Raw genomic sequence first — 13,359 nt, forward strand, 5'->3', positions numbered from 1 at the left:
CAAACCAATAATTGACAAGAAAACTGGAGCGCGGTTGGGGTATAAGCGGAGTTTCCGTTATCAGAACAAACAGGAACCTGAACAAGATCGGCAATGGCTTCTGAAAGAGTTTTATCTGAATGAGGCAGTGATCATGAAAGCTACGGAGACGTATTCAATTCTGGAACATACAAAGGATTTCATCCTGTGTAGGCTCCAAAGGAAAAAGAGAGCGCATGAGCCTCAAGAAATCAAGGATGTTCCTATTGAGACGATATTGCAAATTTTGATGGAGGGTTCCACTGCCACGGAGACATTACCGCCACCGCCTACAGAGGAGATTTTGGCACAACCGGCGGGTGTCCTGCAACAATCTGTGCAAGGGGAGAATAATAATGGCGGCGCTGATGATGATGATATGGGTTTATTATTATTCGATGCGGGTATTCTGAATGAGGATCCCGAACTACTTGCTATCCAACAACCTTTGTTGGAGGACGATGATATTTATATCGACAGCCGTTCACACTTTGAGGGTCTTATTAAGGAAGAGATTTTGCAAGAACCAGCAGGTCCCTTGGGCTCAACCATCTATGCAGGCCAGGGAGGAAAATGCCTGTCATATTAGTTTATTCTCCCTTCCTTTCCACTGTACTCAGTATTGACTCTACTATACTACAGTACAGATTTTGATGCCTCATACATTTCTTCTTCTTTCTTACTGTAAAGGATTATATGTAGTTGCTTGTTGTTTATTATTCTAAAATTATAATAATAAACATACAACTTTGTACAAATGTCTTTTCTTTAGTTACATGTTGTATATCTATTACCATATATAGCTGACTGGCATTGTTATCTATCAAGTTCACCAACTTGGTTGGGGTACGGTATACTTTAATGGGGAGTTAGGTTAGTTTTCAAATTTAAATTTGAATCTCATTAATTTATCTAAAGATACCAAAACTCATAGAGGTATACCACAAGATTGATCAAAGCAAAGGATCAATCGGATGATCCATTTTATTATATATTTTTAGTGTTTGCTTATGTGTAATTTCGGTTGATCTTATATTAGGTTATACTAAGTCAAAATAGAAAAAAAAAAATATTAGGTTATACTAAGGCTCTATTTGGCAGACCTTATTTAGGTTACTTTAAGTAGCGTTTAAAAATTAAGTTAGTAGGTTCTGAATCCTTTATTTGTTTTAAATAAATGGCATCTTTTACCTCTCCTAATTAAAATCGTTTTGGACTTTTCTCTTCTTCTTGTTCCGCATTTTGTTCTTCACCGCCAAGCATCCTCCTTCATCTTCATTCGAACAACTCTTCAACAACCTTGCACTACTACAGAAAACGGTTTTAACGTCGGTTAAAATACCCCATTTGACGTTGGTTATCTTTCGACGTCGTCTTAAGAGACGTCGTAAGTAAATGATACGACGTCGGTTGAACAACCGACGTTGTATGTAATATACGGCGTCGGGTTTTAGGTAAAAGCCGACGCCGTATATATATATATATATATATATATATATATATATATATATATATATATATATATATATATATATATATATATATATATATATATATATATATATATATATATATATATATATATATTTATTATTTTTTTAAAAAATAATAATTAACCTACGGCGTCGGTTTTTAGGTAAATACCGACGTCGTATATATTTATTTTTTTAAAAAAAAAAATAATAACATATCGGCTTTTACCTAAAAACCGACGCCGTATGTTATTTTTTTTTTTTTTATTTATATGCGTTTTATGTTTTCTACCCAACCTGTATCAATTTTCAAATCCTGCGCAGCTAGCAATTTAACATTCAACATTCAACATCAACTAATTTATTAAACTAATTCAAACTATTAAACATGAAACTAATATAAAGAACACAATTCATTAAGCTAATTCAAGCTACTAAACATAAAACTAATATAAGTACCACAATTCAACAAAACTACTAAACATTAAGCCAATAAACATAAACTAATTTTAAACGTAAAGTATCAAACTATTAAACATGAAACTAATATAAAGAACACAATTCATTAAGCTAATTCAAGCTACATACTAAACATAAAACTAATATAAGTACCACAATTCAACAAAACTAATAAACATTAAGTCAATAAACATAAACTAATTTTAAACGTAAAGTATCAACTAAGAAGCGTTTTATTAACCCATTCATCAATAAGAAACTTAGACCATTTGTCTCTAACTTCATCAATCTCTTTTTTGTTGTAGGGCAATCTTCCTTGTCTTTCCAAAGCCTACAAAGTTCAAAAGAAATAAAATTAATAAATAAGCAAGTATTTTTAAACATTTGAAGCCAAAAGATATATTAAGAAATTACTTGCCTTATCCATTCCTTTACTTAGATTGTTGGAAACAATTTCCAACATGAACTTCATCACATAATAACCACATTCGGTGGTTCCCTTTTGTATAGCACACTACATTGAATTACAATAAAAATAAAATAAATTAATAAAAAAAACAATAAGTTTGCATGTTTTACAAAGTGAATGAAGTACTTACTGAACATATAGTCCATTTTGGTGAACGATTTTGTTTCTTTCCACTCATCATGTTTGTTGCAGTCATACACTTATTAATATAAGACATAGAATATATATAAATACTTGGCATCACTAGTTTAATGATAATTACTAATTAATTATATAAATTTACATACGTTTCCATTATATGTTTAATGTCTTCACGCGGCCCATGACCAAGTGAATCAAACCAAAAAACTTCATTTAGTCGAGAACAAATCGCCATCAACATCCAATGCTCACTACAAATAAATAATTTATTAATTTTAAGTGAATATAATATATAATAAAAATATATTATATATAAGTACTTTTATTTAAAACGTAATTAATACTTACTTGAGAACATATGGGGCTAAGTATACCAATTTCTTCCCCGACTGCATGGTGGCATTTATATATGATTTCCTGTCTTCCATATTATTCATTTGTGGTTGAATCCAATATAAAATTCCACATATACACACAACAATTCATAATTGACCCACTAACTTATAAAATTAAATATATATACACAATTATTCCTAAAATTTCGAAAACATACACAATAATAATATATAAAATTCAAAATTCAAAAAATATATATACATAACCATTTTTAATTTATAATATATATATATTTATACATATATATATATATATATATATATATATATATATATATATATATATATATATATATATACACGTACGTACCTTGCAGGAGAGGCGGCGAGCGAGGACGACGTAGGGCGACGGCTTAGGACGACGTAGGGCGACTGCGAGGACGACAGCGAGGCAAGGCAGGCACTGTTGCGAGCGAGGCCGAGGACGACGGCTTAGGCGGCGGTGGAGAGCATCGGTGGCGTAGGGCGTTCGGCGGCGGTGGGAGTTTGGAGCAGATGAGTGAGGAGTGTGAAATGTTGAGTTTGGGAGTTTGGGCGCCGATCTGAAATGTTCTAGCTTCATTATTATTTTTTTTTTTAATTTGAGTATACGGCGTCGGCGTTATACGTCGCCGACGCCGCATACCATTTTAATATTTTTTTTTAATTATTGGAGATACGGCGTCGGAGATTAATTCTCCGACGCCGTATCTACTATTTATTTTTTATTTTTTTTTAAAATTCGAGTATACGGCGTCGGCGATATACGTCGCCGACGCCGTATACCATTTTAATTTTTTTATAATTATTCAATACGGCGTCGGAGAATTAACTCCGACGCCGTATCTCTTATTTATTATTTCTTTTTTTTTTTAATTTGAGTATACGGCGTCGGCGTTATACGTCGCCGACGCCGTATACCATTTTTATTTTTTTTTAATTATTAGAGATACGGCGTCGGAGATTAATTCTTCGACGCCGTATCTACTATTTATTTTTTTTTTTAAATTCGAGTATACGGAGTCGGCGATATACGTCGCCGACGCCGTATACCATATATATATATATATATATATATTTTTTTTTTTTTTTTTTGAGATATGGCGTCGGCGACGTATAACGCCGACGTCGTATCTCGTATTTATTTTTTATTTATTTTTTATTTAATATACGGCATCGGCCATACCAAATAACCGACGTCATATGTATTTTTTTAAAAAATAAAAAATAATTTTAAATATTTAATGTCGGATTTTCAAAAAACCGACGTTATAATGTAGACGTTAAATCCGTTTTCTGTAGTAGTGTTGTAATCCCTGGTATGATTTTTCTTTATATTTTGTGTGTTGTTGGTATATATGTTCTTTGGGTGCGTTTGTATGTGATACAAAAATTTGTGTGTGATTTTTTTCTTTTACTTTGTATGTTAGTTGTAGCTAGGGTAGTTGTATATATTATCAAATGAAACTACAGTTATATCAAAATGATACTGTAGTTGTGGTGAAATGAAATTGCAGTGTATATAAAATGAAACTAAATAACATTTCACATATTTGAGTATATGTTGTGCAATGAAGCTGTAGTTATATCGAAATGATCATGTAGTTGTGCTTTTCTGAAATTATAGTGTATATATAAAATAAAATTAAATAACATTTTTACATATTTGAGTGTATAAATATTGAATAAAACTATAGTTATATCGAAATGAAACTGTAATTGTGTTAAACTGAAACTGCAGTGTATACAAAATGAAACTGAATAATAGAGTTACTTTTCGCGGAACGGCGCGAAACGGGTGCCGTTTCTTTTTTCATTAAACAAAACGACGTCGTTTTGAAGCTCGGTGCATAATCGAATATGCACCGCGGTGCACAATATAATTTGCCCAATAGATCCAAATATCCCATAGCACTTAAATATATTATTCTCTATTATTTTTATTTATTTTTTGTTTAAACAAAATCAATATGTAATTTTATTATTATTATTATTACTTGTAATAAGCACCTCTCTCAATCTCATCCAAAAGATCTATTGCTGAGAGTAAGACGCTCGTAGTAAAAATGAGAATGATTTAGTATAACATTCTTCAGTAGAATATTCTCTCCCTCTCCCTCATACCTAAAATTAAACAATTTATTGTTTCAACTTTATATTGTACCTCAACTTTGTCCCAATAAAACCCACCTCATTCCCCAATATCCCTATCAAAATATATAGAATTATGGTTATATTTAGTAATTAAAAACGAGATTTACTTTTTGCATAACATTTCTCTCTATTATTACAAATTTCAATTGTAATTTAAAATTTATGTATTTATATTGTTATTCACGCCTATATATATGTGTAGCTTATTAGTGAACCTATAAAATTTGCTTGATATGCAATATATAAGATCTGATATAACCTTTGAGAAAGTGTTATAAGTTTTTAACTTACTTACGAATGAAAAGATTGAAAAGTCTATTCACCCTCTCTAAATTTTATGTATTTATATTGTTATTCACACCTATATATATATATATATATATATATATATATATATATATATATATATATATATATATATATATATATATATATATATAGCTTTTTCTTTTCACGTTACAAATTTTGCAAAAATATTGAAAAGTCTATTCACCATCTTTAAACTTTTCTTCATATTCAACCGAGAGTCTGAGACCATCACGATATATTGACAAAAATATATAATATATTTTTTATACATTGATTTTATTTAAACAAAAAGAAATAGAGAATAATATATTCAAGTGATGAATCGAATCAATTAATGTCATTTTTATGAACATGCAATATTGATTTTATGAAGCTAATTTTTTTTATGAACATATGATATTACTTTTATGAAGCTCAATTTATTAACATATATTTTTTAGGAAAAATGTTCAAATTAGTCACCTAACTACACAAAAATACAAATGGACCATTTAAGTAAAAAAAAAAAAAAAAAAAATTTACAGTTATGTTTTCGAACTCTCCAAAATAATACAATTCAAAAAAATTTGACATGTTTCTCCTATTTTTGTCATCGCCCGAGGTCATCTTATTAAAATATTACGTTTTAAAAAAATATTTTAATAATTGTAAATAAAATAATAGAAAACAAAAACAAAAAAAAAAAAAAAAAAAAATTGTTTCGTTAGTTGTACTTGCGTTTGTCTTCAGAATTCGTTCCTCTAGTTTCATAATTTTTTAACTCTATTTTTACAATTTTAGATCTCAATATACAAAATTACAGAACTCAATGTTCATAATTGCAGAACTCTATATTCACAATTACAGACCTTTATTTACACAATTACAGAACTCTATATTCACAATTAAAGAACTCTATATTCAACAGTATAACACAATTTTTTGAATCTATATTCACAATTTTTGAATTTTATATTCATAGTTTTTGAATCTAGTTTCATAATTTTTGACCTCTAGTTTCATAATTTTGAACAATATTTTCACACACCAAAAAAAAAATCATTTGCTGAGGAACGGTGCCAATACGGCACCATTATTCTAGACGCGCGTTTTGGACCTAGGTCCACCTCATAATTTGTCCCAATTTTGACTTATTTGACTAGAGTTAATTCCAGCAATGGTCCTCTGACTATGTTGATTTTCCACAATTGGTCCCTGACTTTTAATTTGGACAATTTAGACGCTTCACTTTTGAAATCTTTCTAATGTTGGTCCTTCCGTTAGATGAAAGTTAAGTAAATGTTAGTTTGAGGGGTAAAACAGTCATTTCACCAACTTAGATATAATCCATCGTCTTTCAATTCTCAGCTTGCGAAGTTCAACCAAGATTTAAGGAACATGTTGGACCGCCAACTAAGCGAAGCCACTGATGGCTGTCCATTTCTCAAGTTTGCACTAAAATACAAGTGCACCAGATTTCAACACCATATATGCACTAGTGCAGTGCACACCTGATTTGTCTGTTCAATGTTGCAGTGCACACTTAAGCAATACAATTTATTACATATCGATCATATTCTCGAGTAATATATTTACTGTTAATCATCATTCAATTCCAATATATACAAGATATGTAGAGTTTTAGTATAACTATAATACTATAAAGGATAAAGATGTATTATCCTAGTATAATATCTTTAATAATATCCACATATATTTATTTACAACATATAATCAATTTGATATTGAGTTTTGAAATTAAATTAGCCAATTAATCTACTCACGAACTTATGAACGAGTTTATAAATTTTAAAAGGGAAAATGGCACTTTTTCCCGCTATGTTATATGCTTATAGAACTTTTTCCCCCTGAGTTATTCATGCATCCACATTTGCCCCCTCAATTATTATAAAAGTGGCGGTTTTTCCCCCTGATAATATTAAATAGACATTTTTACCCTTAAAATACATATTTTATTTATTTCTCTTGTTCAACAAATTATTGTTTATACGTAGGGATGGCCACGGTTCGGTTCGAACTGAACCGAACACTATAGCAATCAAATAAAAAAAAATTCGGTTATGATTCATAACATAACCCAATATTTGGGTTTCCGTTTATTAAAATTGTAAAGTGGAAAAAAATAGATTCTGAACCGTGAACCAGAGGTTCAAATCGGAACAACTACTAGCAATAGCTTAAAATTAGAATTATAATATTTGCAAATAGTGTATTTTTTTCGCATTTATATTGACTCTCACATATAAGTATATATAATCGCGATTTGGTTTTTATTTTGAATCATTGTTTCACAATTTCGGATCCAATTTGAACTGTTGGTTCAAACATTATTTTAAAATTTTATTTTTTTTTATTTTTAAAGTATTCTAAATTCAACAATTAATGTATTTTATTTTTTCAAATTGTAGTTATAATTTGTTGGAGAAGTAAAATAAATGAAATATTTATTTTAAGGGTAAATATGTCCATTTAATATATCAGGGGGGAAAATTGCCACTTAAATAATATAAGGGGAAAAAGTGCTATAAGTATATAACACAGGGGGAAAAAGTGTCATTTTCCCATTTTAAAATATTTTTTTTAGTACTACTAACTCTGTTACAATACAGTATCAGTACAAAGAGTCATTATTGCCTCTATCACTTTGAAATTTGAAATTAATTGTGCATAGTCTAATAACTACCAAATTAAACCGCACCAGGGAAGCGGACCAAACGATGTGCGAAACGAGTGAGTGAATAACCCTGAAACCAGAACCCTGCCGTCCGCACTCCACAGTCCTCGCTGTGCCCCTCCCCCTCTCATCTCTCAACTACAGAAACTGCGCCCCCGTCGTCAAAGAAGAAATGGCTAAGAACCGACCCGAACCCGCGAAATCTGTCGATACGGACGAGGAATCCGAGCAAGAGGAGGAAGAAGCTTCATCCGACGAGAATGGAGGTTCCGATTCCGAGCCAGAGCCACCCTTGACCCAGGTTTCCAGGACTCCGGTCACTAAAAAGCCGTCTGCCTCGGCTCCCAAGAAGCCCGAACCCAAACGCGTCTCGTCCTCTGAGGAATCCGATTCTGAATCTGACGGCGATTCCGATTCCAACCCCAATGTCAAGCCCATCGCTTCCAAGCCCATGGACGACCCCAAGGCTCCTTCCGCCGCCGCTACGCCGACTAAGAAGCCCAGATCCAAGCCTGCTGCTCCTAGACCCACTTCTCCGACCAAATCCGCCGCCGGAACTAAGCGGCCAGCCGCCGACGGTGAAGCCAAGGAATCGAAGAAGTCCAAGAAGAAACCGAGTGGTGAGGTTGAGAGTTCGGGGGTTAAGAAATCGATGACTGAAGACTCAAAGAAGAAACCCACTGTTGAGGTTGAGAATTCTGCTAAGAAATCACTCACTGAAGACTCAAAGAAGCAACTTTTTCAAAGACTCTGGAGCGAGGAGGACGAGATTGCTGTTCTGAAGGGCATGATCGCTTATGCAGAAGAAAAGAATGCTGATCCAGTTACTGACTTGAACGCTTTCCATGATTTTATTCGAGAATCTCTGCACATTGATGTCACCCGGACTCAATTGCAAGACAAGATACGGAGGCTGAAGAAGAAGTATGAAAACAACGCACGTAAGGAAAAGAAAGGAAAGGAGAGAACTTTCTCCAAAATCCACGAGCAAAATGCGTATGATTTGTCCAAAAACATATGGGGTAGCCTTAAAGCCCAGAATGGGAGTGTTGTTAAAGCTGCAGAAACCTCGAAAGCTAGTAATGCAAGTGCAAGGAAAGACCGGATTAAGAATGCTGTTATTCCTGTTAAGGCTTCCACTGTAGCAGCAGCTGAGGTGGTTGATCATGTTTTGGATGAAGAGAAAGAAGCTAACGCAAACATGGATGTTGATACCAATGTGGAAGGTTCCAAGAGTTTGAATTTGAGTGGAGGAAGTCTCTTTGGGAAGTCATTGAATGAGTTGGCAGAGTGGATTGATAAGAACAAGGTTGGGCTTAGCGAGGAAAAATTGATTGAGATGGAGGGGAAGTGGAAGGCCCTTAAAGTAGCTGAGCTCGAGCTGTTCTTGAAAAAGGCTGCCTTGATTCAGGAGCAGGGAAGACTGGTTCTGGATGCACTGAAATAGGTTTGCAGGTATATTATGTTAACGGGGTGGCTAATATCGTTTTGTGCTTATAGGTCTATTTTGATGATGTTGGCTTTCTGCATTTACTATTTACTTTTCGTCTCAATTAACTAGCGGACGACTGGTGGTAGATCATGGTAGTAGAGGTTATTGTGTTTATTACATTATTTGAACTAGAGTACTTTATTGACATTCTAGCTTTGTATTAAGCTCACATGAATCTGCTCTTGACTCCTGTTGTTGTTTCCCGTTTATATCATCATTTATTACCGTTTTAGTTATAGCTTCTTTAATGTTAGCTACATTTCAAGCATCTCGACAATTATCATTCTTTCTGTTGAGCATATAACCATTAATGTGCAATCCAACTATCAGCTTAGGCTTTTAGTTGAGATGGAGCACATGCTTCAATTCTTTCCAATTCTGTTACAATGTGTTTCTTTTATATAATTCAAATCTAGATGGTTTGACTTGTAATGGCTGTGAACGAGAAAATGGAATAGGAATAGCAGTTTAGCTTGATGGTCAGATCTATCTTCTTCTTCTTGGTGCCATTTAGTTTGTATATACAAGGAGCTGTTCCGTAATATGGCTCTGCTGCCCCTATCCTTCAAGATGATGGTTAATTATCTCTGTTTGGTGGATCTTTGAAGACAACTCGGTCAGGGCAGGTCTCAATTTCTTTGCTTTGTTTGTTTGTTCCCAGTTTTGGGATTGCTCTATTCTTTCGCAATTTCTTTGTTTTGTTTGCTCCCGTTTTTGGGATTACTATATTCATTTTATTTATAAAAACCGATTTTTTAGGCCAGCTTCCTTAGCTCTCTTAGTGTTACTCGGTGTTAAGAAGATCTCTGGACATAATGTTAGTTTATTCATTTCTTCTGTCATTCTGTGTAGTATTTTTTGCAGATATGGAATTTTGTGCATACGAGTAATATGTTGTATCGCTATATGTGAGATCTGAGGCTGATACTTATCTTTCTCTAGCCAAGCTTGGACCTTTACATATATTTGAAGTCATTAGCCTAGCGCTAGCTGCATAGTTATGAGTTTGTCTCGAGCACAAGCTCGGGACTATCTTTATCTAGCCAAGCTGAACCCTTAACGTATTTGACTGACTTGTCTCGCTTTGGATTTAGTCATTGGCAAGATTTTTGGTGGGTGAAAACTCATGGATTCGAGTTCTTGCAAGTATTAACGATTTCATGAGCTTGTTAGAATCAATCTCAACTCGTATTGTCACGGGGAGGAATGGCATGTTTTTGATCAATTTGTCATTGCTGATTTGAGTTAGTCAATTAGTATCTGCCATGGCCTGAAGGTGTAGTAGCTGTGTATATGCTGTGATATATTGCAGAACAGCCATTGTCTTAGGAAGATGATAATAATACTATAATGCACCCCGAATGAGGCTCAACCGAGGCTTTTGTGGGATGCAGATACTAGTGCAGTATGCTAATCTCGGCATTTTTAGATCCATATGCCTTAACTTGGGGGTGTGGTTGAGTGGAATGGACTCATTGATCATTAACCAAAGGTCAAGGGTTTGATCATTGGCTTTGGGTATAGAACAACCTTAAATCTCCGGGCCAGCTGCCACATCCAAAAGAGGTGTCTACAATCCTAGCGATAAGATTAGTCGTCCGATGGTGAAAATCCTAGGTATACCAAAAATCATCCATAGGCCTTGAATGATTATTAGCTGCCTATGTAAGTTCCTAAATTCAATCTTTGAAAGGCCTGTATATCATTGCACGACAAATTTTACTGTGGACCATCATCCATCTAGCAGCGTGAATCATGAAGTAGGTGTCATTCTAATTACACACTTCAATTTCATTCTCGCACTTAAACAATTTTGAGGTATTCATACAAGTGAATTGATTGTAGTTCAATCAAGATGACAAATGAAATTGAGTTATACTATGCATTTTAAGTCTAACTTTTTATTCTTTAATCCCTAACATGACATTATAAAATAGAGCGATTTAAGAACATCAATAATGGTTAATTTCTTTTTGTGCCAAATAGAAGGGAGAAGGGGGAAAGATGAAAAAAAAAAACTGAAAAGGAAAAAGCAAAAATAAAAAAGGAATAAGGATTAAATAGGCCATTGAACTGCACACAATAATGCAATTAGGCCACTGAATCTTAAAAAACAACAATTAGGCCACTAAACTAACAAATTTCATTCAATTAGTCTAATTTACAGGTTTTGTAAGTTAGTAACTGGTCACCCAAAAAATTAAAAATATTTTTTAAAATTTTATTATTTAAAAATAATAAATTAAAATTAAAAAAAAAAGTTTCTTCGTTCTGCCGGAGACGAAGAAAGTTTCTTTGTCTTCGTCTCCGGCCATGGAGACGAACAAAGTTCTTCTTCAATGGCCTAATTGCATTAATCTGTGCAGTTCGATGGCCTATTTGACCCTTATTCCAATAAAAAAAAATAAAAAAATCATGTTACCATTTCCCCAGTTACGCTTCCAGCGTACGCGACTGGTGGGTGAAAGTGTAAAACACACACTATCATATCTCCTTTTTTTTTTCTCTAAAAAATACTCCATTTTTTACTCTCAACTTTTACTTTTTCTCACAAATTATTAATGTAGACACTTTTCTAGAGATCCACATAATAAAAATAAACTCACATCAGTATAATATAATCAATATTCTCTCTCATACACTTTCATCGTTCCATTTCACCTAGAAACCAAAAAAAGAAAAACATCGTAGATGCTCTAACCCATTGAATTTAGTCAAGAGCATAGGCCCAAGCAATGTCCTAGTTGTAAACTTGTAATGGCCCTAAGGCTCTCTTTACAAAATATCACATCGCTAAATTTGTAATAATTTACTATTTAATAAGAGATGTATGACTTCTTCGGAGAGAGAAAAAATAAACATAGACATAAGAGCTTGATCATGTTGGAACTTGGAACCATGCAGTGAGGGCGGGGTTCAGCTGTGGAGCAGTATTGTCGCGGGAAACAATGGAGGTTGGCAGACAAGGGTTAGAACCATCTATGAATCCCATGAGCCATGAGGTTATGTCCGAGCAAGAAAGGCACGACTTGAGTTCTCCAAAACAATAAATTTTGGGGGGTTAGTTTGATACTGATAAAGTGGTGAGCGGTGGATAGGAAATTTACGGTCATAGCGACCGAGGATGTAATGGCAACATCTGAGACAAACCGTTCAGAAGAGCCTACAGATCCGTCAAGAGTGAAAGTATGATCAGCCATGGAAACCCTAGCTAGCTTCATACTAGATGAGAACTGAATGGAATTGATTAATCACAAAGTTACAGATTACAAGAATATATATATACAGTGTATGAATCTCAGGGAGACTATGATACATAATCATAACCTAACTTAAATGCATAAAGTCCTAATATTTGTAAAGGTTCACACTTGTGTGCGACGGGACGGGTTTTGTTTGGTAAATATGAAAATGTAATAATATTAATTAGGAATAAAAATGTTTGTTATGAAGGGAGAATACACTTTCCCTTTTAAGTAATGTTGTCAAGTGTTTGTTATTTATAAGAGAAAAATGTAATACTTTTAAATTAAAATATAAAACTATTACATTTTTTTCGAAATATTACACTTCATTTATTTCTTATTAGTATTACATTGAGTTACTTCCATTTTTTGTCCTAGATCTATAAATGCAAGTCCACTTTTTTTAGAACATTCACTTTTAGTCATAGCATTATTCGTGGCATGATTATTTTTTGTCATTTATCAAGAAAACAGTTTAAATATCGTTAAATACAGAGACATTTCGATTATCAACCTTCTTTGTATAAAAAAGATTAAAATGTCTTTGTATTT

The 13,359-nt window shown here is 33.3% G+C and overlaps 1 protein-coding gene across 1 annotated transcript; it reads left to right on the plus strand.

The window, feature by feature from the left end:
• Positions 1 to 8,108: 8,108 nt before the first annotated feature.
• On the plus strand, positions 8,109 to 9,827 carry LOC109170369 (probable transcription factor At1g11510). The gene is made up of 2 exons (XM_019319455.1): positions 8,109 to 8,168; positions 8,200 to 9,827. Exon 2 carries the CDS (start codon positions 8,243 to 8,245, stop codon positions 9,515 to 9,517), a length of 1,275 nt encoding a protein of 424 aa, XP_019175000.1. The 5' UTR covers positions 8,109 to 8,168; positions 8,200 to 8,242; the 3' UTR covers positions 9,518 to 9,827.
• Positions 9,828 to 13,359: the final 3,532 nt, after the last annotated feature.

The sequence above is a fragment of the Ipomoea nil genome, unplaced genomic scaffold, assembly GCF_001879475.1.
Source record: "Ipomoea nil cultivar Tokyo-kokei standard unplaced genomic scaffold, Asagao_1.1 scaffold0317, whole genome shotgun sequence".
Lineage (NCBI taxonomy): Eukaryota > Viridiplantae > Streptophyta > Magnoliopsida > Solanales > Convolvulaceae > Ipomoea > Ipomoea nil.